The sequence below is a fragment of the Odontesthes bonariensis genome, chromosome 13 (genome assembly GCF_027942865.1).
Source record: "Odontesthes bonariensis isolate fOdoBon6 chromosome 13, fOdoBon6.hap1, whole genome shotgun sequence".
In the NCBI taxonomy this organism is placed as follows: domain Eukaryota; kingdom Metazoa; phylum Chordata; class Actinopteri; order Atheriniformes; family Atherinopsidae; genus Odontesthes; species Odontesthes bonariensis.
Window position 1 is genome coordinate 15792000 of NC_134518.1, and position 26527 is coordinate 15818526.

The window sequence follows — 26527 nt, forward strand, 5'->3', positions numbered from 1 at the left end:
ATAAAGGCAACTGGAGCTGAGCTTACGTGTTAGCCTGTGGTGTGAAGTTGTCGCTAACGGATTCAAACGGGTGCAAACTTTACCTGGTTTGTGAAGTTGCGAAGTTCTTGTTCGAGCGTATTTCGGGCATTTTCCAGCAAAAACAGTTTGTAAGTTAACTGCACTTTTTGGGTGATTCTGGACGGGTGCGGCTGGTGAAGGACGTGTATCTGTTGCGGGGCCATGACGTGTCTGCAGCCCGCGCTATTTTTTTTTTTTTTTTTTTTTTTTTTTTTTTTCTCACGGTGGCTAGCTAATTAGCATGATAACACTTAAAAGAGGCAGCCGTGCCTCTGAGCCTGTGGTGTTGAAGCAATTCTCCCCTTTCTTCTTCTTGACTTCTCTGTTTACCTAGCTCCAGTCACCCTGAACTTGTCAGAGGGACACGTGCCCTCCCCCTAAGCCACAGACACACGACCCGATTGAAATCGGTCCCCGCTATGTTGAAAATGCTTTACTTCCCAGATTACTTTTTTTTTTTTTTATAAAAACAGCGTCTTTCACAGGAAGTAACTCGTTCACCTTAAAAGCGTAATGACCTGTTTATTTGCTCAACATTTCTATCATCTCGGCCAAGTATTTAAGTTTGTGCTTTCAGACAGGGTCACGATAAAGAGGGTCAATTGGTCATGTGCACAAAGACTTAAGCTGTAGAAGTTTAACGCTCTCCAAAACAAAAAGAAAACTATTTCAGAGATGCAAAACAATTTACTAAATGACTTATGGATTACCATCATAAAAAAAGAGGATGCTTAGACGTGTTACCTTTCCATATATTAAACTTGTACTTATTTAAAAAAAACACACCCGCACACTTTTGACTGGTATTATGAGGCTATACAAAAGCTAACATTTTATTCTACCTTTGAACTTGAAGCAGTTCCACATGTCAAATATACAATAACCAATAGAGAATTTGAATTTGTGTCAGTTTGTTTCGATGCTACATTGTATTTCTATTTGCACCAAGTACTATGTGTGCATAGACTGGATTCTGCCTGGAATTATAACTTCAAGATAGTATTTATATAGACAAACTATAGGATTAACATCTGAAATCATATTTAAGACTCCGGCTTCCTCCCACTGTCCAAAAAATCATGCATGTTAGGTTAATTGGCATCTCTAAATTGTCCTTAGGAGTGAGTGTGAGCGTGTATGGTTGTTTGTCTCTATGTGGCCCTGTGATGGACTGGCGGCCTGTCCAGGGTGTACCCCGCTTCTCGCCCATTGACTGCTGGGATAGGCTCCAGCCCCCCCGCGACCCGACCGACGGATTCAGCGGTATAGATAATGGATGGATGGATCATATTTAAGTCCATTGTTGCGCTTCATAACCAAATGCTAAACATATTTGTCCACTGTGAATCAAAAAAGAAAACGTAGTTTCTTCAAGATTAAAGCACGTCAATGATCAGTATAGTGACTTATGAAACCCACAGTACATTACTTTATGGAGATAAAATACTGTACTTTAATAAATTGGCCTTAAAAAGGGGGGTCTGATTTTGTGGGAGATCAGATTTCATCACAATACAGGTACACTATAATAAGTATAGTGGCCCAATAGTGACCCGGTAGGGTCCATCTTTCTCTCCTTTTTTCTTTCTCCATCTCTTCTATTCTTGGTTTGATTTATGCGTTTCCAGCCTAACAAAACGAAAACTCGACACATGACAATGGCAATAGGTAAATGTAATGGCAGAGCATTCCTTATTCGACGGTGCGTCCATCCCAGAATGCAACACAGCATGGCGTACCTTCACATTCGGTATAAATTTAGCCTGGCACAAGGGTAAATATTTCAGCTTTATCTAAGATTTACACTTATCTATTTGATATTTATATATTTTAGTGATCAACCCCCCCACCACTGAGTACAAAGCTGTTCTGTTGGTGATGGAAAATGAAGTGGTTTTTGGTGTGAGGAGATGCGTCTTGTGGTGCTGACAATGCTGTAAGAGGACATGTTATGAGTACTTCAAGGTCAGCTGTTGTGTTCATCACTTTCCATGCCAAGCTCAAGTTCCATTTAAAGGTAAGATGTGAAATTTTACTTATTCTACCAATAAAGGATTTATGCTTTGTGTAAAATGGATTATTTGTTTATATCTAAAATTTGTGAAAAATGGTTTGGCTTTGTGCTGTTGACTGCTTTAGACGCACCAGTGGACTACATTCTTTCCCCTCCCATGGTATGCTGCCATGTATATTTACAGTCTGTATTATGATGAGAGCACATCTCGGAGAGCAAATAAATTTACTTTGGATTTGGATAGACTTGCTACCTTCGACTCATACCCTCTGCAGTTAGAAACCATGCACACTACCTTCAAATTTCTAAAAGCTTTAAAACCTTTCTCAGCTTTTATTGCCATGTACTCTAACACCACATTGAGCAACATTCTACTTCATTGTCAACACAAACTAGTTGTATTTGTCTTTTGGTTTTGCTACCATACAGCGATTTGGGTTTTATTAATTTAGACATTATCACCACCTACAGGCCCGGCATGTTTATTTTAAGGTTTTTGGGAGTTTATTAAATTCTTGTCTGGATGGAAATATTTTTTCAAATGGAGGGGAAAAATGATCAGTTTAAAAAACAATGTCTTGAATTGTGCTGTCACGGTCTAAATCTAGTTTTTCAACACATCTACTTTTTCTTGGCTGCTGCTATATTTTGGGAACAGTGTAGCAAGTCTTTAGATGTAGAGAAAATATGAAGGGACTTCATGAACATAAATAATGTAACTGGTGACATATTCAGGCTTAACATGCCTCTCTCCTAATGTTACCTGGAACAGGCTCTGCCCCCCTGTGACTTGATACCTGATGAAACAGATGGGTGAACATGATCTATAACCACTTGTCAGCCGTCATCCTAGGTCACAGTTAAGTTTGTTATGACTATGCACGGCACAATCTGAAATTCTCTATTTATACATGTGTAAATATGTTTCTTCACATTGTGCAACTTCACAGTGCATATGACAATAAGCAAAATGACTAACCTACTCTGTGTCTACTTGGTGTTATTGTCAATACAAGAATCCATAAACTATTTACTTCAATGCTGTCCTGCTGAGTACTGATGCAAGCTTTCAATTCTTACTGTAACATGCAATTGAATAAGCTGTTTGCATTGTCTGAATGCCAACTAATAATAACCACCATGTTGAAGATCGAAAATATTTTGCCACTTGCATTCCTATGGTTTCACACCTAACATCCACACAGTGTTCTATTCTTTGAATGCTCTTTGCTTGAACTTGTCAAGCTGCTACTTGATCTAGTACCCAAAACTTGTCGGCTGGGGCAACAAAGACATTTTCTACTGTTCTATTGCTCAAGAGCCAGAGTGATGAGCACTGTGGTTTCTGATACTAATGCTGGCATCGGTGCCCTGGCTTTCTCCAGGGGACAAAGTTGTAATAGACACAAGAATTGCAAAACGGTACTTTTGCACCAGTTTAAAGAAGCAGGATGTGCCAGTAAGAGGATTGCTTAACCGGATATCTTGCAACAGCTGTTTCTGAGTAGTGCACAGTCAATAAAACATTTAGGCTTTTTGATAGCTTTTTATTTCATATGAATATTCACACTGCAACACGACATTGTCACCAATCACCTCACCTCATTGCCTGTGGATAGGCAGTGTGGGTTAAAATTCAAAGTTTATTGATATGTATTGTTAGTTTAACTTTTTTTCAAAGTGGATCTAAATTTGGTCAGATTTATTGAGTGACAACTCGGTTACAATGAGTGATAGTAGCCTCACTGAGCAACCTGATTTCCACCACGTCATAAAATACAGTGTTCCCTTTCCAACCTCTATGATTTATTTTGCAGGCACTGAAATGGCAGATTAAAATTCTTAAATGAAGGCTGCTAACATATTATGGTTTTTAGCTACAGCATGTTTATTATGCGTGACTGTTGCGGTACATCTCACAGGCTTAAATCCAGGTATATGATAAAACTCAGATCCATGCGGTGATATGTTTTAAAGGGAATCTTGTGGGAAGATGTGCTCTAAGAAATGAGATTTTATAGAAACTCTTAGAAAACCTTTTTTTGTAGTTGGATTGTTTAAGTGTCCAGTCCTGGTTCTGGGAATGTTGTGTAAGGCTTTGCAGGCATCATAAGAAATTAAACCAAGGTTAAATCTGTAGATGCAAATAAACATTCACAAAAGAGGACGGGCAGGAGTTCTCCATCTGACCAGTGACTTGGTGCTCACTCTATCCAAGCAGCTTGTGAGTCAATAGCCCCTTTCACACTGCGACCCGCTATCTTAGCGGGTCCAAATTGCACCTTCGACCCGCGTCGAGCAATGTGAACGCTTGGCGTGTCAGGGTGACCCGTGTCGCCTGAAGCCGAGTTCAGGGGGCGTTGCCTAGTGGCAGAGCGTCACACGAAACACATAAAATGCTGGGCGTGTACAATGACGTAGGCACAAGCCATGCGTCGGAGGTAGGGTTAAATACACCTGTCTGCATCAATTTTTTCAAACAAACGATGGCGGGACACCTTGAGAACTCGTTTTTGCAATGCAGTTCATGGAGATGTTACTTTACGGTGCGTCTTGCTGCGTGGGAAACCGCGCTCTCCCATCTTTCTCGCCAGCCCTTCCAGCAGAGGTCCATCTTTCACCGTCCCCGAAATGTGGCGGAAAATAACGTCCTCTGTTCGGGGGCTGAGGAGCTCGCGGACCTCCTTGTCTCCCCAGTTGGCCATATTAAAAAATGTCTCCAACTTGATGTGGGCTAAAACAGAGTAAAACTTGTCCTCACCTGTCGCTGTTGTTCTGAATCAGCTGTCCATTCTGTTTTTTAAACTGCTCACGTCACGCCCACGTCCGACCCGCGTCGATTGTGTTCACATCAAACTCGGCTCGGCAAAAAGACTAGGGTCCGACGCGGGTCGAAAGGCGAGTCGAGTTGACGCGGCAGCCCGGGTCGGCAGTGTGAACACAACAGCGGACACGCTAAATTCGCGAATTAAACGCGGGTTATTCGGCAGTGTGAAAGGGGCTAATAATGCCAATTTCAATCACTACACTTAAACTGTGCAGGACACGCAAAGCGAGACACCTCCAACAGATGTGTGGTGGAGTCATTGAAGAGAATTTGAAGCCGAGTGAAAGTTGAATTATGAGTCAAAATACACATGAAGTCTTCACTGCATTCAGTAAATTGGAATTTATTTATTTTTTAAACCATAAAGCCACATTTCTGTTAAGTACCTCACTGAGTCTGACTGGTTTTGTCACTTAATACATAACTTATAAGCACTTGACTGGATAGATTGCAGGAAAAAAATCAGTAACATGTTTTATGTATCACACCATGAACGATCTTTGTGCGCAACACAGCTTCCTGCTGATCACAATGAGCACTGTTGACAATACAGTTAAAAATAAAACAATTACAATCATTTGTCCAAAATGAACTTCCTGTGCCTGTTTATGGAACAAACAATATGATAGAGGGCTTTTCAGATATTTTGTCATAGTCACGTTTCTAACACGTGTAAAGCACTTTGTCTCATTAATGTCAGGCAGCCTAATCTTCATCTCACGCAAGACCGTCACCCATCTACTGTCGCAGCAGTTGAAGTGATTCCCACTGATAAACATCAAAGTGAGGTGTATGTATAAGGTGTGAATCCAAGAATCGTTTAAAGTCATAAAGGCGTTGTTTCTTATGTCAATTTCTTTTAGGGGAGAGCAACCGAAGCTGCTGGGCATCTTATTGAGGTGGTTGTTTGATATGTTCAGGTGGGTTAGTGCTGGCATACAGGGTAAAGACGGGTGGGAGCTGCTCATGTTTATCTCACTGATGATCAAGGACTCAAGAGTTGTTTGCACACCTTCTAGTGCCCTCTCATGCATTACCATGTGTTGATTTTTCGCAAGGTTTAGGGAAACCAAAGGGATTCTCAGAAATGTGTTTGGCCGAAGTATTTTTATGTTATTTTCTCTTAGATTGAGGTGTTTAAGAGTCGTTAGTTTCCCAAATGCTACACACGATGTGTTGGGATTCATTTTCTTTGAATGAGGGCTGCTCAGCTTCTCAGTGGAAGCACAAGGTTGCATTGAATTGTCTTGCAGATTTAATGTTTCTATTTGTGTGAGTGCTTCGAGAAAGAGTGGCGAAATATGTTCAAGACCATTACTTTGCAGGTTCAGGTTCTTTAAGGAGCGGAAAATGAGCTGACGAATGTGCCCTGAATCATTATAATTTCTAATATTCCAGTCAAGGCTTTGCATACAATTGTAGCTGAAATTGAGTGTTTCTAAAGATGAAAGGAGGCTCAAAGTCTCTACAGGGAAGGATGTGAAGTGGTTATAGCTCAGGTCAATATAAAACAGTGGCATTAGCCTCCAGATTGCATGTAGGTTATTTTTCATAACCATTTTCTCACTTACAATCTCATCATAAAGTGAGTTGGCCTCTGATACCATGGCAGCCTCTGAATTTAAAGTACCTAGCATATTATTCTGTAAATAAAGATGCCTCAAATGGTTCATTTTTGGAACAATTGGGAAGAAAAGAAGTTTGTTGTAGCTCAGATCAAGAATTTCAAGACTGTACAACATGTCATTCTCGTGTGTTACAAAGAACTCCACTGAATTCCAACTGAGATTCAAATATTTAACCTGATGTAGTTTAAAATCACAGATACGTACCAGATTATTTTTTGCCAAGCTAAGCATCTCTAATCGGTTCAATGGTTCAAATGTCCCCAGGGCTATGTCTGATATCTGATTGTCATCAATAATAATGGTCCTCAAACCGTTACTCTCTCTGAACAAGCTGTGGGAAAGTCTAGTTAAAGAGTTACCAGTCATCTTAAGTTGATCAAGCGAGAGCTTGTTTCTAAGGTAAAGTTCCACTGCGTCATTGCTCAAACCGTTCATTGATATGTCCAAACTCTTCAGTCTGCTGAGGGATTTGAGGGCTTTGCTATTAATGCCAAGGTTGATGTTTAGTCCATTTCTGGACAAATTCAAGTGTTCAAGTCGAGCCAAGTTTTCAAAAGCCCCCTCGGAGATAAAATCCAGCTGGTTGCTGCTCAGGTCCAGCTGCTCCAAGTATGGCAAAGCAAGTGTGTGTAATTTTCTGATGAAGTTATTGGACAGGTCAAGTCTTCTGAGTCTTGCATTCAGATCTTTAGGGACAGAGGAGAGGTTCCGGTTGTTCCAGGAATTCTGCTTCAAATGAAAAAGACATTAATCATAATTTAAGACCAAAAAAAAAAGAAAAACTTGGATGTTACTTTAATCTCAAAACCAAGTTGGCTGAAAAATAACCTAATAGATTGGAGTGATTTTCTATGTTTTTCGTTCCAACTGTAAATATTTAACCTACCTTTGGAGTATAACATCTTCCTCCAGTTATATAAAGATCATAGCTGAGTGACCAGGCTAGTAGAAGATTAGGGAACATGTTTCTGCCCATTGTCCCTCTGCTGCTGCCGCTGCTGCTAGACTGTACCACTGCTGTTGTCAGAGTGCATGTACAACCTCACACACTAGGCCTACCTCTTATAGCCATGCTTGATTTAAAAAAAACAAACAGCTGTGTAGACCAGATAGGCATTACGGATACTATATTTAGACTTTTAATATACTGTACATGTAGAAAAAGAAGTAAAAAATATAAAACTACCTAGTTTGTGTGGGGGGACAAGGAAAATCAAGTCTATGTTCAGTTGAGCAAGTTATAGAAATCCATTTATCAAAACAAGTTTAGCTACAAGAACAAATGCCAATTGAAAATGTATTTATTTTAGGCATATTACCCACATAACTTTATTTTTTTTTTTTGATACATTACACTATTTACAGTGATACATAGTTTGATGTCAACCAGGAAAACCTATTTAGGGCGATGTAAATTTATACATTTGTTTGTTCCTGACAGTCTTTGGAAAACGGAAACCATTCTAAAATAGATGAGAGGAACAAATAAACATGGTGCATAGGTGGAGCAGGAGGGAAGCCCCTGGAATGATATAAAAGGCCACTAGAGAGGCTAAAATAGACTGATGAAAGGACATGGGGCACACAAAAGCAAACTGCATTTTCATGGACAAAAGCTAAAAAAAAAATAACGTGATATTTTTCTGACATTGACAGTTCTCTTAAAAAGTTCATCTATTTTCCTGGGATTAATAACAGGTTCCAACAGTTTTCCTGCAGCTGTCAATCAGCCCTTTATCAGCGTCTCCTCACACAAGTCTGTGTTTTTCCCACTTCCTGCCACAAGGAAGTGGACACTTATCATCCCCACACTGCTTTGTTTCAGTTTAACTGTATGACACCAAAAAAGGTTGAGTCTTCCTCCATGGAGATGAGGGCGTTCGGTCGGAAAGGAATCACAAGTTCCAGCTCATCATCCTGAAGTAACTGCACAGTGCCTGTAAAAGAGAGTACACCGGCTCATCTTTGTCAGTACAACCAAACTTCCTCATCTTTTCTTTTTTTTTTCTTTTCCATTTTATAAGGTAAACTATCAATCTTTGTAGAGACATCTGAAGTATTAGAGCCATGTGGGAATAACTGATCCAGTTTCAGCCAGTGTAATGTTTCTATTTCTAAGAAGCATTTTTCAATTCCTAAACTTGCCCAATCATGAAGGCAACATGGGCACATCTGATTCTTCCGCTGTATAAGTGTCTGTAACTTGATAATTGAATCCCAAATAGCTCCTAAATAGACTTCTCTGTCAACAGATAATTTGAAAAAACGAACAAAAATAAAAGTTAAATGGAATAATCCGCATGCCGTTCCAACAGAGAACATCTGGTGAATGATCTGACCGAGTGAAGGAAAAGCAACATTATACGTGTGACTTGAAAGTACTCTTTTGGTTCTAAGATTACACGTATTAGGAAATAATAAAAAAAATCATTTGCTCCTTTTCATGTCTTAGAATGAGATAAATACAACATCAGATAAACAACAGCACAACATACCTTTCATTATTTAAGAATAAAAACTGAAACCTAAATACAGAAGCGTTTGTGAATAACTAAACGCACCCTTACTACTTACTTAAAAGGGTTGATAGCAGACAGGTGCTGCTGATCAGAAGCACTTGGTTAGATGATCAGCAGCAAGTGTAAGCGCCTCTGTAAAAGCAGAAGTTTTGGTAAGTTGCTGATCTAGAACATTCAGCTGTGTGTTAACACATTGCCGAGGAGGAAATGCATCTTGGAGAAGAAATTGCTGTTGCCCATGAATCAAGGAAGAGCTATAAGACCAAGCAGAGAAACTACAAAAAAAAAAAAATCCAAGAGCTACATCTCAGACTAGGATATTGAAAGACATGTTGAAAGACTGAACAAGGATGGCTTGTTTCGAGGGATTGATAGCAGAAAGCCTCTACTCACAAAAAAAAAAAAAAACTGTGTAGCACAGTGGTGGAGGGCTGGTGATTTGCATGACCTGCTCTGTCAGACAGCGGGAGCAAGGTAATGAAGAAATAAATGCCCGTAACCCAAATGAAGTGAAAACAATTTTATTAAAAAGAGCTGGAAAAAACTCTTCAGTCATGTGAGAGACTGAGAACCTAATAGAATTGATTACTCCGAGTTATTGCTGCTAAAGTTGGTTCTATGGACCTTCAGAATCCATCCATCCATTTTCTGTACCCGCTTAATTCAATTCAGGGTTGCTGGAGCCTCTCCCAGATGCCATTGGGCGAGAGGTGGGGTACACTCTGGACAGGTTGCCAGTCCATCACAGAGATGAACAACCAAACCTCACACCTATGGTCAATGAAGTCTCACCAATCAAGCTAACATAGGTAGGAGGAAGTCAGAGTACACGGAGAGACAACCCCGAATATGCATGGGGAGAACATGCAGAGTCCACACAGAAAGGCCCCAGCCAAGATTTGAACCAGGTACCCTCTTCCTGTGAGGTGACTGTGCTAACCACCACATTACTGGGCAGCCTTCTGGGCCTCTGAATCATGGGATGTAATTAGTTTTTCAAAACTGCTTCTGCATTTCAGTTTAGTTTTTGTTTTCAACATGGTGTAATATGCAACGTTCTTGTTCTTCAGAGGTTGTATTTACTTAATCTTAAGACCTGGTAAGAATAAGAAGAATTGTTTCATAATGTCCTAGCATGTAAAACCTTGGAATTCTGGCGAGATGGACTTCAATTTTCACATAACCGTACATTTGAGTATACATGATTTCCATACTAAAATAAACCATTTAGTGACCCCATCTTTGCTACACATATCTTCAACTCTTTTACATAAAACTTTCCTCATTGTCAAAAGGGAGCTAATGCGCATGGACAGGCAAAGCTGCTCAGGTTAGAGGTCTGTGTTTTTGGAAATTACATTCTTTTTTTTTTTTTCTATCAGAAGACCGATACCTCTCATGCCTGCACAGCAGCTACAGGGGCACAACCTTGCTGAGTGGAAACAGCCATTCTGGCTCTGTTTAAAGGCAACAAAATCCAGCAGCATTGGTGTCTCACTGACCTGCTGTGTAGCATGTATTGCTGTGCGCAGTTTCAACGGGCATCTCCTGCAGGCAGCGCAAAAGCTCTGTTGTCTTCCCTGCTTTAGTGGAGCTCCAACTTCGAATGACATGACCCATAACCGTGCTTGGACTTTCAAACAAAACCTGTGAAGTGAGCAGAACATTAGCTGAATGAACAAATCGTACGTAATATCAACTTAGTTATGCTTGATTTAAGTGTGTCACAATACTTGTCCAAACACCAAGTAATAACCATCTTCTTGGACAACAATCCTGTTTTCCCTTTGTGAAATTGCATTTCCTCGCTGTGCAGAAACAGTCCAGGGGATCACTGTGATATTTCCTTTGGGGAAAAGGCAAGACACACTTATTCAAAATAATGGCAGACAGTGCGAAGCTAAAGCCAAGGATTTGAATTTAGCTTTACCTCTTCTGTCTGGCTGTTTGTTAGTATTAGCTCTAAACTGTAGGAATGATGTTGGAGCTGGCAAGAGAGGGAAATAAGCATCACACTATAATTTTATTAACTTGGCATATACTGTTTATAGTTTCACTACCAGATCAGACCGTAACTAATGAACACATTTTCAGTTCTCAACTCCAACCCACGTTTGCAGCTGCTTTGTTCCCTTTTTACTTTCCTAGAAGAGATCTTCAGAGAACTCTGAGCTCTTTGGAAAGCACTTGGCTTTATGTCCTGAGAGAAAACAAAGCATTAAGATGAAATTTATTATTGCAGCGCTATCTGAATACTCACTAATGGCATAGATCTCAGTAGTACTATGTCCAAGATGACTCCATCCTGTGTAATCATTGACATACCTCCCTTGTTTTAGACATCTTGGCCATTTTCCCACTGACTCCCTCAGAACGTTGCTGATTTAATTGTAGAATTATATCCCCTTGGAGTTTGCGAAAATCACTTTGTAAAACACTGGCTCTGTGCACCAGGAAAAGGCTAAGACAAAACATTAATGTCGTTACTGATAATAAAGCATTGTAAAGCATAGTGAGATTCGTAACACTCCCCAAGTTACTCAAATGGGTGAGGTCACATATCAGTAAACACCGGAAACCTACAGTTTCAAAATTAGTTTCTAAATGAGGAACTGTCCTCCCTGCGCCTCTCAAGATGGAAATCATTTAAACTGCATAAAATTACAGCCGACACAGGAGCATATTGTGAAACGTGCAGTTAATGTAAAAGGTACATTTTAATAAAGACAAAGGCTTCACTCTCTCAAAATCATTTGTTCTTGTCAGTGCTCGTGCCAGCTTTGTCTTCTATGAAAGAAAGACTGGAAGCTTGTAAATGAATACCACCGGCTGCACAAACATGAAAGACAAACGCATTTAGGCAGAAAATGAAAACATTTTATTACATCAATCAACTCCATTTACAAAAGTATATCCCATTTTATATACAGTATGTACAGACGTGTATTAACAACCGTTGCTATTCTCCATGGATTCAGTCATAAGGCAACTAAACAATAGCACTGGAACAAACATGTCACTGGTATTCTGCAGGGATGCTGTAGTGCAAATGTATGCAAAATATAGTGCTGTTGCTCTGAATGCCTTCTAGCTCCAGTTTTAATGGATTTCTTTGGCTTTTTACTTCCACCTTAAGGAGTTTTAAACTCCTTGTTAAACCATTTACTTTAAACGGTTAAATAAAACATTTCAAATAGCTGGTGTTTTTGGAGATAAATGATTATCATTCAACAGCACTTGAAAGCATGTAATTACTTAGTATCTGTCAACACAGTGTTCTTCCTTGTTATATTGAAAGATGCTGTGTGTGTTGACACAAAAGGGTGACTATAAATAGAAAGCTGTGTTTGATGAGGACATGTGGTTCATCAAGGCCTATCTTTCTGCACAGAATCATAGTAAAGGGAAGTATTACAGTCTTTGTCCCTTTTTAATACACACATGTGAAAGTGAACAAAAGTCCCCCAGGGGCTTCCTTAACTGTAGTAGCCCAGAGTGTCCTCTAGACAAGGGCAAAACATGGGCTACAAGCTGCTTCTAATCAATGTACCAGTCCTACATGAGGCAGGATGAAATAAAAGCGCGACTAATGCTCTTAGCATTGTTCTCATTCATGCACAGAGGCTGGTGGTTGTGTAGTTATCCGTTCTGTCCAGCAGATGGAGCCTCTCCAAGTCTGACACTTCCCAGGAAGGTGGTGTGGTTGGTCATGTTGATGAGTGTGTATTCGTGTGCTATGCGTATAGAGATCCTTTGGCCAGCGCGGAGCGGGCTCACCCCAGCCGTGTAGCAGGTGTTGAACTTGCGCTGGCCCGTCTCGATGCTGCAGGTACAGCGAAGGAACGGGTTGGAGTCAACCATCACATCGTAGCTGGCGATGTCAGTGAAGTTGAGATAGTACACCTTTTTGGAGAGGGAGCATTAAATTCACACGAGACTGAGAAGGGTAGTCAAAACAAGTCCACATAATCATTTAAAGGCTTGCTTTAAGTTTAAACAGCTGCAGTATCAGATTGACCGACATGAGTATGAGTTATTGAGCTTCACATGCAGAGAAAAAAAGAAATCCGTCTCATCATACGGTACTGTGCTAAAGTCTTAAACCATCCAGTAATTTCTTTTGAAAAACCAGGAAAAAAATGCCGTGACTGTAAATACACTATTTAAGGCAAAAACAAGAGTTTGTAACAATTTAACAGGGTTAAAAAGGTCAATGTTAGGTGTGACCATCATTCTTCAACACAGCCTGAACCCTCTTTGACAAGCTTTCTTGTCATTTCTTTAACTAGTCTTCAGGAATAGGACTCGAGGCTTCTTTAAAGACATTCCAAAGCTCTTCTTTGGATGCTGGCTGCCTTTTGTTCAAGAAGATCCCACACTGCTCCAGTAATGTTGAGGTCTGAAGGAGGATTTATCCCTCCATAAGACCTGTTGCCATTGATTTGTACTCTACTCTAGCTTGATCAGGCTTGCCACCTCTTCCTCTGTCCTCCACTTGTCCAGTTTCCTCTAGTTTTTCCATTTCTTTTAAGGACACACTGCACAACATCCTGAGATATGTCAAGTCTTAAGCTACTAGTTCTATGGGAATCAGCTTGTTTGTGCAAAAGTAAGAATTTATTCCTGTCGGTAACTCGTAGTAAAACTTGAGATCCGGGAACAAACTATGTGTCATTGCCACAAGTTACTGCTAACAATGTGTGTAAATAACCGATTTAAAATGAGATCTTTACTAAGATGTCAGTCTATTCGTAGCATTTCTTCATCACTCAAGTTAGCTGCCTTTTTTTTTTTAAATACTCAAATGATTTATAGCTCAGTGTTAAGTGGCTTAAACAAACAAAAATAGGTTCAAGGACTGAACTGAAAAGAAATGATAGAATTATGAAACAAATGTCGAAGGAAAACCTTCAAAAAGCCTGGAGAACTACTGCTCAAAACCACTTTAAAAGATTACATTAAAGCCCGGCTCCTTGGAAGTAAAACATAAAGAAATGAGTGGTGGTTCCAGACTATTGCAAAGTACTGTATAACCCAGATGTCAACAAAGCAAGCACATCTTTAAACTCAACGGCTAGTTCTGTTGACTCTGAACAGTAAATTTAAGGAGTTACGTCAAGGACCGTACTCACTTCTACCTGACTATATATGAAGTAGACACCATCCAACAGCACCTCAAGCTGCCCGGTGCGAGAGTGCATTTTGAACACGCGGTGATGGATGGACACCATCTTCCAGTTCCTAAGGACCCCTTGAGATAGATCTAAACACGTAACAACAAACACAAAAGAGAAACGGTCAACATAAACAGCCTTCAGCAGTGTTTAACCAAAGCCTGAGCTCCACGCTGACAAAATATAAACCTGCTAATGATGCTTACACTCTCTTTAGACCAACAAAGTGATGCAGCGTAATCTGCTAGCATGCGAGGCTGAACGTGAGTTTTAATGCAAACTTGGATCTGGTTACTGTAAGGAAAGCAAAATCCTACACAATGTTCCAGTTAATATTGGTAAAAACATTTCACTGGGGCGGGGGGGGATTGCTTTTGCATTCATGTTCCACGAAGATCACCACGTAAAGAGCAGTGCATCTCAAAACGTGGCATGCCGAAGCTCTGGTGTAATCCATCAATGGCATGTAATCAATGTAAAGAGATTTCTATTTATTTTCTTGTAAGCCTGACGTTTGGCAGGCATGTCCGTTGGTATACCTCCAGACGTGGGTGTTTGACAAACGGCACTGACAGGGATAATTTGTGCTTATTGCTGTGTTAAACACGGTACTGCGTCTCCGGCTGAGTATGAGCAGAGGACCCACCTTCTCTCACTTGGATTGTTGTTTCCTGTCCTTGTAAATGAACCACAGCAGGCTGAAAAACAAAAAGATGTCTGGTGACTAATTTCATTCTGACAAAACAGGAGAGCAGCTCCTTCATCTGGAACCTCGTGTGGGATTAAAAATCATTTTTAAAACGTGACACACTCTCACCTGGAATTCCTTTGCTTTGGTCTTATCGGAAACCCCTGCAACAATGAGAGAGACATGGTCAAATTCTGCTGTTCCGTGCTACAGAGGAACAAAGACGCGATAGTGATTAGACTAAGCAAACACTGAGATAGTATGAAAATAAATCACTGCTGCTCTGCACAATGTTTGACATCCTGAAAAAGACACTCACTGTGTAGGCAATGAGTTAATCAATTTTGACAACTTGCGCCCCCTCCTAGTGTGGGAAAGCTTCTACATGCAGGGAAACACTAATCTAAGAAAAAAAGATCTCTCCGCTTGTATTCACGTTCTGTGGCTCGCATCTTCTTTTTGTAAGTGTATTCTTTTTTTTAGGTTTTGTACCTGCAGGACCTTGAGGGCCTGGTGGTCCCTGTGGCCCTGGGGGTCCAGGGGGTCCGGCAGGTCCCACAACATTACTTCCAGGTATACCGGGGATTCCAGGTATACCCGGTGGCCCCTGTGGACCTGGGGGACCCGGTGGCCCAGGGGGTCCTGGCACAGACTTCTTCTTCCCTTCAGAAGAAAATAAGTAAATGAAATCAGTTTTAATACTTTAAACGCAGAAATGATAAATTTGCCTCACAGGGCTTTAGAATGTGCACCGATATGGAGGTGGGCAAGAGGCCATAATATTGGACTTCTTTCACGATGGACAGAATCAAATATTAAGTGTTTCATCCACTTTCAACCAAGACTTTTAACCAATGACCAGGATAAAAGATACCTTTTTTCCTGTCTTTCCTTCTCTCCTTTCCAGTCGATTCTGAAAGGAACAAAAACAGCACGATTACGCCTGAAATGGGCTCCGGAAAAACTATCATCTCAGATAACATCTCACTGCATGTAGGTATCCTAAATAGGCTGAAACAGCGGATTCAGATGTTGTGCGTTGAACACTGGAGTGGAGGTATGTCAGTTTGTGGTATCTTGTAGTGTAGTAATTTGTAAGTGTGGTTTCACCTCCTCTGTATGAACAAGTGCCTTAAGCATTCACAGGCAGTGGAACTGGAGAAGATCATTAGAGAGATACTTTATCCTGCCAAAATCCTTTTCTTTGAATTAGGCCCAGATGGAGAATACAGATGAAAGTGTGTGTACATGTGTGTCTCCCCTTTATTGCAATGTGTGTGGGTGTGCATGCATGAATGTTGGTGGAGCATCGATGTCACTGCTTGAAAGACAAAATGCACTGTGTGCATCGTGTGTGTGAGAGTACATGTTTAGTTTAGTGTGCAGCTGATGAATCTTTTTCAAAAAGCCGCCTCGCCTGTGTTTACCATGCCATTATAACTACAAAGGCCATTTAACCTTAAAACCTCACAGTTTGAGTCCCCCTCAAACATATGGCCAGTGTTTCTCCTCTGGCTAAATGACTGGATGCATCCGCATAGATTTCTCTTAACGAGCAGCCCTATCTGGAATCTGGTGCCCGTTAGGAGAGCTGAAAACGCACACACATGTGCAAACACGGGACACACACAAGCACACATCTGAGGCTGAGATTACAAAAGCCTTTGTCTGTGCTGAGAGCAGAGTAGAGACCTGGGAATGATTAGTGTTTAGAGGCTCGGGACTTTACTGATTTATGTAGAAAGTCTCAAAGGTGAGTTTTTTCTTCTAATTTAAAAACAATCACTAAACTCCCCCCACGCCCCACCCCAAGTATTCAGTGTCACGCCACAGACATTGGAATGCCCTGTGATCATGGTGCACTTGTTGCACTCAGACATGAAACTTCAAAGGCTTTTCTTTCTTTTTATTTATTTTTTATTTGCATAGCTCAGATTCTAAACAAAAACTACAAAAGCCAATTCAGACATATTGGCCATGTGGTTGTCAGTGGAGCTATTGATTAACATAAATCCATTTGGGGGAATTAATGAAAGCCATCGAAGTCGCAGATGAGAACTGCTTTCAGAAATGGCCACCTAGTCTCTCAAAACTGACTTTAAGTCTCTCTCTCTCTCTCTCATGTTCCGATGGGCTGAACCTGATCGGTAACACAGCTGAATTTCAAAGTGCTCCATTGAAATTAACAAAAGGTATTTGTGGGTCCCTATATTATTTTAAGACTAAGGGAAATCAACAGGGCTTCACTGTCTGTTTCAAATTGGTGCAACCCTCCTAGAACCCTTGTTGTCCAAGTAATAATCAATCCCATTCCATTTGATCTCTTGCTCTATAAACCATGCTAAATTATGCGGTGAAGCTGCTTTGTTAGGTTGCTACAAAGCTGTAAAAAAATAGACAAATTCCAAGAAAAAGTGAGAAACCATAAACAGTTTTCAAATTTTAAGTGCTTTAAGCCCAGTTAGATTTTTGTCCACACTATAACCACATCCCCTCCAAAATAAATAAGGATTATAGGAACCACTGCTCAACAGTTGATCAGGAGTTATAAGGCCCAGCGAACAGACTGACACAGGTGTTCGTTCTGTAATTAAACATTCTGAAATTGGAGCTTGAAATGCATTGAGTGGCAAAAACATAAAAGAAGAGTATCAAAAGATGACGAGGCTGTAATGTACAGCCCGCACCTGTTTCTGGCTCCTTGCCTGGACTCCTTTTCGCTCGCTGAGTTATGCCCCTGTTGTCCTCTGTGGCGTGGAAATCGCTGTTTCTGTACAGTAACCGTTCCTGGAGAGACACAAAGAAAATTTTAAGTGTGGAAAGTTACACAAAAATCAGGTGTGCCACAACTTTCAACTGAAGAGCTGTGAATATTAGTACCAGTGGAGCCACCTGAGATGGATGCTGTAAACGGAGGGAATGAATTAATGATACAAGTTTTTTTTCTTTTTTTGAGAAGGAAACCCATGTTCCAAGTGGCCATTCTAGTCTTTGTGTATAATGTTTGCACTGAGACAACTTGGGCTATTTGAAAATATGTCAGCCAGCACATTTGTTTGTGGCCTAGTCATTGTCTGTCTCATTGGGGCTGTAAGTTATCCTGTAACCCAAGTCACTTTTGTCTGTGTTTGAGACAGTCACCTGGCCACGACTGCTCTAAAATTCACCTTCTTATAAAAGGAGGACATGAACTGCGGTTAATCTGAGATCAATGCCCATTCATGGGGCACCTGGTCCCAGCCCTATTCAGTGGTGGCATGAATAAACTAGCTAGCTACAACAACAAAAAAAAAAAAAAAAAATGGCAAAGAAAAGGATCTGATATGGCTGATTTAAACTCATCCCTAAATACAGGAAAAGCTATGCTGTGCAGCTGGTGGGTGTTCCCATGGCCAAGTGAGGAGCGGGACAAACTGCAAGCCTCTGTTCTTATGTGACCTAAATTCACATGAACCCTACGGTAGGACAGCGCAGACCCGACTGTAACGCAGTCAAGACGTGACCACTGTGACAGAAAAATTTCCCATGTTAAGGATTCAGAGTTTAACACAAATTGTTCCGAGTGGTTCTCTGTTAGAACATCCACTTTGTGATCACATCTTTGGAGGATTCCCAGAATCTGATCGACAAAGAAACTTGGCACTGAAAACACAAAAAGACCACCCAAAACCTTCCCTTCGTCATGGCTTGCAATAAAATTAGATTGTTTTTCGGTCATGCTCCCGAGTGTCATCATAAATAACGCTATGAGTGCAAGGCAGAAAGACTCTTAATGGCAAACAATCAGACAGCTCTCATCACGCGGGACTTTTGCTTGATGTTTGGATAGCTGAAATCTCAAACGCAACGACTAATAAAGCACCAAAGCATGGATTGAAACTAACCAAGCTTACCAACACACGCTTCAGCTTCCCTTTCCATCTGTGACCTTGAAGTAGACACAGTTACGAAAACCCGACAACAAGACGTCTCCTTCTTTTCATGGCAGCGTGAACTCCCAGTGCCTCTCTGTGTGGCTTTAAGGCAGAGCCACTGACAGACCATAAGACAGACAGACATAAGTAATGTTTCAAGTTTCTTCCATACCTCATCTCAGATGTGGGAACCCCCTCCCTTAACACCAACCTACCCCCTTGGAGTGTAATGGATAAGCTGAATCATGTCAAACACCCCCCAGCTGGCCATGTTCAGTGTTGGGCAAGCTCAAAGTAGTTAATGTCTACATCCCTGACCAGCTGCCAGCCACATCTGACCCTATGAGCACGGGAATTCCAGCCTGACTGAGGAATATGTGCTGGAATGGTTTACGGACGCACGGTCCTCCAGATGTTTCTGTGAGCAGCGACGTTTGCTCTTCATTTGGTGTGCAGGTGCTTCCACATCTCCTCTCCAGCTGTTGGCATATAGTGGGGGAGGATTTACCACTCAAAGGATTCTTGGTGCATATACAGCCATATGGCTTTACACTTTCGTCTGTTCTGACAGCCAAACATGATTCAACAGCCAATTTCTGGCCCGAGATTAAGCCCCAGCAAAAACGACAAAAGACAAACAAGCAGTCTGCTAGGCTACTACCAAACTGGCAGGCTGGTATTGTAAGTTAAAAGCAGCAAAATTTTTCTTCTTGTTTTTCTTTTTCCCAACACTTCCATTATGCGACTATGAGAACTTTGTTTTACACCCTTGTTTGCTTCATTGCACTTCATTACAACATTTACAGCCTTCATACCCTTCAAAGGCATGCGGAGTTACAGTAAATCAGGATGACAACGTGTTGGTATGTATGCCAAGTGCCAACTATTGAGTAAACCATTCTTTTTCAACACAAAGGGAAAATGCTATTAATTAGAGGGCTTTCAAATCTTCAAAGTGGAGGGTTGCTGTTGTGCACAGTGGATTTGATTCCCCGTTGCTTAGTGAGGATATGACTAAAATTCAGTCACCCCAGGGATGTGTTATTTTACTATCACAAGTCATCTTTTTAACACTTTTACGCTATTACAATAGCTCGTTTACTGACAAATCTGAGCACTCCACAGCATTTTAATATGCTTCAAGATGATTATGAAGATTACCGTTAAAAGTATTTTTAAACTTCCAGGCCTTCAGCAACATGTCAAGATCTTGGACTCTCACTGAAAATTTGAAACTCAATAGTGCTCGGGAATGTGAGGTTACAAAGTTGAGGAGGTGAAACTGAGGACTGGTGACTGTGGTTGCACGCCGGGTGCCCATCACTGCTGCGCAGGCATTACTAACTTCACCGGCATGCATACTCCCGAGAGCTGATTGCTCATAATACTCCTGTGATTCACACTCCTGGATTCAACAATGACAGCGTGTTTTCTTTTTAAATATCATACAAAAGGAGGGGCCTTCCCTCAGCCAATACCAAACGCTGCTCTCTGTAAGGCCATGTGTTTTAAACCATAACTCGAGTAATTTAATCACAGTATGCATAGATTGTCATCTGAAAAGGCTGTGGAGCTCAACCTAAGGGAAATGTAGCCTGTCAGCAGCCAATCACATTTGAGATTGTTGCAACACTTGCTGGCAAAATGATTCCTCATTGAATGCAGTGAAAGGCTTGAGAATTTATTATTTTGGTAGATGCTTGTGACTGGACTTAATCTGTACAGGGCGTCTACGCCATCTGTCTGTCAGGACGATTCAGGCTTAGATGGAGGAGTCTGCGGCTTCGTATCGCTGATGTTTTGACCTCCTATGCCTTGTGCTTGTATGAGATGCGTGTCTATGCTGATTAAATCGCTGATATCTGTGTAAATACATACAATACTGCTGTTTTAACCAATTATGCTCTAGTCACAATTTAAGGGTGACAGCCCACCCGAGCGCCTCAGAACTTGTATGCTGGTGAACACTTTGTGTCCCATCAAACTGACTTTTTTTAATAGCCGTTAACTAGACTCCAGATGTTTCAGCATCTGTTCTTTGCGAGACTTTGAAGGCACACATCAGAGGAGAGAATTATTTCATATAATCAAATGTTAGACCCGAGAAGAAAAGCCCATCTGAACTAACACAGTTAAGTTTTCCCTGGACTGACTTTTAACACTTTTTTTTTTTTTTTTTTTTTACTCAATGACATCAGGTGAACGAGGGTCAGGCTGACATGAAGGAGACACTTGCTCTTGCCCTCTGTAATGCTCTACATCTCACTGGTATCACTGTTTTTTTGGGGGAGGCTGCACACACCTGGGAGGGAATTTTTACTGTTGGGAACTGTGCGGATCTGCTGGACAGCTGGGGTTTACTGCCTTGCTCAAGGGCATACCAACTCCGGCTGCTGAGGTGAAGACTGTTTCGCTCACTTCCCGCACCCTGATCATAAATGACCAGATCATCCGTCCTCATTAAGAAGCAACGAGAAGGATCTGAAAAAGTGTGAGATTTTAAAGTGGTGCTTAATCTTTCTCTGCATTCCAGAAATTAAACGAACGAAAATTATTTGATGTCTTCTCATTTATCTCTTTAAAGCTCAAAGAGCTCACTGCAATGGCTGCATCTGAGAAAAATGCAGAACAATGCGTTTTACCTTGGATAATAAAATATCCTGAAACGGATTTGTTGTTGCACATTAGATTTGATGCGCCTTACATACTTTCTTTGTCTCACAACCCAACTCCTCCTCAGTTCAAGGAAACATTCAGAAAACGGATAACAGGCTTGTAGTGTTACAGCTTTTACGGCCAAGATTTTTATCTGATAGTTTCAGCCACAACTGTCTCCTTTTCTTTTTTTTTCCAGGTGTTAACTGCAAACTTTCTAAACTAAAAGAGAGGCCCAGCCTCTGTGATAGCACATGACAGGTGGTGGCTAAGCATGAACAAATGTGCGATGAAAATGGCATCATTTCAGCAGAGCGAACAATCTTTTTCCATTCAGTTTGAAGAATGAAGCTGCTAAAGAGAATTATTACTCCTCCTCATAATTAGTTTTGGATGCGCTTGTTTAAAGTACCAGGATTGATATTGTATCCAGCCCTGCTGAGACCAATCAGACACGCACTAAACAGCGCACACAGAGCTGTTTTCACATTGTGAGAAACCACACCACCTGCCCTTTTTCAAAACACTACTCGACCGCGAGGCTAAAAAAAAATCCCTGAGCAGAGTATACATGCGTACACATGGTAACTAAATTATGACGAAGCCCATTTGTTTCATGCCCGTTATGTCATATGTATGAAGCTTTCTTTTATATCCCTGCATGTGACATCAAAATTCTATGATCTTGCTGCGATGCCTTTGATGAAGACTTGTGTGAAAAATCCAATAAACAATTTAGCCCTACGAGAGAGATTCTTCAAAGGAAATGCCAGAAAAGCACAACTAACAAGTGCGGCCGCTGCCTCTAAATGCCACATGCTCCTGTTTCTTCAACTATGTAAACTGTGGGATGTGTAATCAGAGTTGTTTAATGCTGACATCTGGCAGGGACAGCATCACAGCACTGTTAAATATTCACAGCTGGGCCACAGTCTTTCACCTCATGAAGCGTCACCATCTGGGTCGAATACCAGGGCCATCTCACTCAGCTACAACCAGGGGAACCACTTCTATCTAAAATAAGCTCAGCGAAGCTCGTGCAGACAACAAGATAAAAAGGCAGAGCTCGTGAGAGGAAAATGTTAGAGAAATCCCCATACGAGCAATGGATCTCATTAATGTTTCCTGCCGAGGGAAAAAAACAACACAAAACGTGTCCATCCAGGAAAACTGGAATTCCTCTGAGTGACTATCAAGTTGATGGTTCTGCACAACTAAATGTCCGGCCAATGCCCCACACCGAGGATCGTTTTCTCTGAAGAGGTTACACAACCGCTGACACATGAGCAAATTGAGAAAGCAATGCGAAGTTGAGAGGTGCACTTGGTGTCTTTTGTCCTGATCGAATCAGGGAGTGTGTGTGTGTGTGTTGTGGTGCAGGGGCCGTTGCCAAACCCACAGACAACACAATGAGTGTTCAATCAGCCTGCTGCCAGAAAAGAAAACACATGTGAGATGAGGCTGGCTCTGCTTCAAGTACCAACTGCCCCCATCTAAGTCCTGATGAATTTACATCAGCCCTTGGGCTTTGCACCTGCTGGTGATCCAGTTAATTTGCGTCCACCTGCTCCAGCACACTGACTGACCCCTCCTTAGTGATTCCAGCTGGGCAGTCTGCCGAACTTCTGAGCATCTACCTCTTTCTGATAGAGACAAAGACAACTGGGTTAAATGGGGTTTGATTAAAAAAAACAAGCAAGCTCATTGAAAAATGTTCCCTAGTGGCAGTTTCTTGTTTTGTAAGGGCAAAGTTTGGACCAGAGCTCCCAAACTTTCACTCCTGTGTTTACTCGAGCAGGAATCTTTGGCCAGGTGACAGATTGAATGACGAGTTCATCTTTGCCCAGGAGACCGAATCACGCAAGCGAAAACCACAATTTTAATCATGTCTGCCTGTAAACCGAGCAGACACAACTTCGTGACAGGCTACTGTAAAACAAGTTGACAGAGACATGCCACGACAGATCACAGACACAGAACCTGACACCGCGATACCGGAACAGGAGCACTGAACGGAGGTGAATGAACACGAACAGCCTCCGAGGGAGGACAGAGAAATTTTGTCAAAGAAGCCATTGTCGTTTATCCTAAATACTCATATCAGTTTCTGGTTGTGGTGTTTTTACCTCACGAACGTCTGCGCCGCGGGTGCTGCCGCTGTCCACTCGCGGGTGGCCGGGCGGGGACACCGTCGGCGGGTCAGCCAGGTCACCCCCGGTGAGTGTCATCATAGAGTCCCGCTTCTGGTGGATAATTTCCCTTTTGACTTCGGACCGTAGGTCCAAATAGCAGACCAGGGTGACTGCGTGCAGAGACAGCGACAGCAGGAATAATCCCAGGAAGACGGCAGTGCTGCTTCGACCCCTGCACTTCTTGCTGCACGTGCAGGGAGCCGCTCCGGGCATCACTTTGTCCGGGAAATCCTCCGCGGATGAACCATCACATGCCATTATCGGACGGAGCGCGAGTCATATGCTCCTTATCTCGGCATAATCAGCTCGTCTGTCTCGCGCGGGACGACGCTATTCATTTACGTGGAGACTCATAGGTGCAACAGCAGGTCGCAGCAAACTTCTTCGAGTATCTGTAGTAACAATAGGGACCCGCCCACCTCTTCTATGATTGGTCTGGGACAATTACTAACGCAGAAAGTCCAGGCCAGAGGTTAGGGCTGGATGTTATAGACGCGGTAGTTGAGCGACACCTAATGGATAAAGACAGCTACTGCAACGTCCATGAGACAGATTCTGTGAGAGTTTTGCACAATTTATTAAATATGTTTGTTCATTGTGTCATTATTATACAGCACCTTGAGACAGGAAAATACATTTTGCGGCGTTCTTTCAGTGATTTTTATTTTATTTTATTTTTTTAACTTGAGCATGAATGGTGACGGGTGGTCACTGGTGTAATGTATATTGTTTATACAAGTGTTTTAGGGTTTAGACATGCTATTTTTCACTTGTGGACTTTGTGGCACTATGTGGGTGGCACATGGGCAGCAGCTCATGGGATTGTGGTCCTGTGTGAAGAGCTAATTTGAAACTGGTAAATATTGCCCTTTTTTCTTGCTGAAAAAGAGCAACTTTCACGATTATATCATCTAAGAGGGGGAAAGTATTACAAATGTTCTTGAACAGCCGATAAATGATTTAACCATATTAATTTACATTTGACTTGCCTGTGGGAGAGCTGGTGTCACTGTGAGATCACCTTTAAATACTTTAAACGTGTCGCATAACCACACTTGGGGAATCGTTTTACATTTGTTATCAATATGCCAACTGAGGCATGCTTTAAAAACAATGCTTTAAAAAGATCAAATGAAAACTTGAGGTTTCTACATTTCCTAGGCTGAGCAATACTTTTCATTTGTTGTTACTTTGATCTGTTGAACAAGGAACCAGAGGACAACGGTCCATCAGCCTGTCCTTGAGCTTCCAGATGATGAAACCAGAGGACTAAGCAGGGTTGAAACGTGCAATGCTGATGGATCATCATGTCACGTTAGTTTCCAAGCATGTGCCACTAAAGATCTGTCTTGATTTCACCGGGACAAAACCTGACATTTGCGTGTACTTGACCTACATGAAGGTGCGCTCTTTCTTGATAAGAGGATAAACTGACAGACGCAGAGTAATCGCTGTTTTTCACTTGATATTGCGAGGGGAAAGTAATGAAGAAGAATGACTTTTGGAGATCTGAAAAGGGTACTTCGTCACTTCGTATTGAAACTGATTACAGGATTAGGGTGAAATTGTATTACTACATATATATTTTTTGGTTAATTCTGTTACCATTGCTACTCTATCATATTTTATTTTGCCCCCGCACACCCAGTTTCTTTTCTCCAGCTCTTCTGCAGAGAAAGTTATTCTAGTCAGCTACCACTGAAGGGCAGCATTGCCAAGCCATGAATCAATAACACAGTGGAATGCTGTCCTGATGAACTTCAAAGAAACATAAAACTTCGCACTGGTCACACAATTGAATTTAGATAAAAGATCTTGTTTTTTTTTATTTTTACAGCTTTATATTGCTTTTCTGCAGACTAGATCTAAAATTAAACCTCTTTCTTTCCAGGGAAGTCATTCCCCCATTGTTAGCTTCTATGATAGAGAAATTGAAGAGAGAAAGATATTCAAAGTAACCCTCTTAGGGTATGGGGCTAAGCCTAAGCATGTTCGCCACGGTTCTCATTCAAGCAGCAGGCAGTATGACTTTAAAAGGCAGACGATTCAGGTCTGCAAAAATTAGGCAAGTGCATTTCCTTACATTTAGGCCAATTTTCTTATATTTAAGATCTTAGCTACGTAGTTGTGTGAGGAACTACTACAGTGGATTTATTCTGTCAAATTTCTATAAATTCTATTTGTTTGTTTTGAGAGAAAGAGGTCTGACAGACATGAGCTGAAGGTCAGACTGAACAGTGTCATTTTATCTGCTGCCTGGTTTCTAGACAATACAACTCATCATTGAAGCTTGTGACAAATTAGAGACGTTTTTTTTTTGTTTGTTTGTTTTGTTTTTTTTGGCATTGAGCAGAGCAGGAATGATATTGAAAAAGTACTCCAGGCTTTGATGCAGCGTTCATAAATGGTGTGCCACTCTATCCCCTCCAAGCTTATAACAAGATTTAGAGGCTTTCCATGCCAGATGATAGAGTTTTGCAGAACGAATAGGCGCTCTTAAATTTTACCACGTAAAGTGAAGTGGTGGGCAGACGGTGGCAGCTTGGTATCAGCTAAAGAGTTGATATCTGTAATTTTCTCCTTTCTCCTACACCAGCTGATAAAAGCGCACAAATTAAAATCGACTGTTATTACAAAGAATCACATGTGAGCTAATGGTGATCATAGCTTGTGGGATAAGACGTTTACTTATTACCGCAAATTGTTTCACATCTCTCCACCCCAAATGATGCCTTCTCAGGAAGGGGTCTGTTCCTTGGATTTCAGAGGTCTAACCATGGCTAATTGATATGCCGTGGCATTTGATTTCCTACCTATAAGTCTCTTGTAAATTGGACCATGTAACCCTGCCATTTC

The 26527-nt window shown here is 41.4% G+C and overlaps 3 protein-coding genes across 5 annotated transcripts; all 3 read right to left on the reverse strand.

The window, feature by feature from the left end:
* Nucleotides 1-5149: 5149 nt before the first annotated feature.
* On the reverse strand, nucleotides 5150-7564 carry LOC142397245 (transforming growth factor beta activator LRRC32-like). The gene is made up of 2 exons (XM_075480589.1): nucleotides 7416-7564; nucleotides 5150-7258 (listed from the first exon to the last, which is right to left on the reverse strand). The coding sequence occupies exons 1-2, from the start codon at nucleotides 7503-7505 to the stop codon at nucleotides 5384-5386; spliced, it is 1965 nt and encodes a 654-aa protein (XP_075336704.1). The 5' UTR covers nucleotides 7506-7564; the 3' UTR covers nucleotides 5150-5383.
* Nucleotides 7565-7666: 102 nt separating this feature from the next.
* On the reverse strand, nucleotides 7667-11566 carry LOC142397246 (tumor necrosis factor ligand superfamily member 13B-like). The gene is made up of 6 exons (XM_075480590.1): nucleotides 11374-11566; nucleotides 11161-11248; nucleotides 10979-11035; nucleotides 10782-10894; nucleotides 10551-10695; nucleotides 7667-8466 (listed from the first exon to the last, which is right to left on the reverse strand). The coding sequence occupies exons 1-6, from the start codon at nucleotides 11557-11559 to the stop codon at nucleotides 8351-8353; spliced, it is 705 nt and encodes a 234-aa protein (XP_075336705.1). The 5' UTR covers nucleotides 11560-11566; the 3' UTR covers nucleotides 7667-8350.
* Nucleotides 11567-11903: 337 nt separating this feature from the next.
* On the reverse strand, nucleotides 11904-24064 carry eda (ectodysplasin A). Of its 3 annotated transcripts, none has more exons than XM_075481143.1 (8): nucleotides 23606-24064; nucleotides 17616-17697; nucleotides 15785-15823; nucleotides 15403-15573; nucleotides 15040-15074; nucleotides 14869-14920; nucleotides 14181-14311; nucleotides 11904-12951 (listed from the first exon to the last, which is right to left on the reverse strand). In XM_075481143.1, the coding sequence occupies exons 1-8, from the start codon at nucleotides 23927-23929 to the stop codon at nucleotides 12688-12690; spliced, it is 1098 nt and encodes a 365-aa protein (XP_075337258.1). In that variant the 5' UTR covers nucleotides 23930-24064; the 3' UTR covers nucleotides 11904-12687. The 3 variants fall into 3 exon arrangements, with proteins under 3 accessions (XP_075337258.1, XP_075337257.1, XP_075337255.1); XM_075481142.1 differs by having other exon boundaries at nucleotides 14187-14311; nucleotides 17598-17697; XM_075481140.1 differs by having other exon boundaries at nucleotides 17598-17697.
* Nucleotides 24065-26527: the final 2463 nt, after the last annotated feature.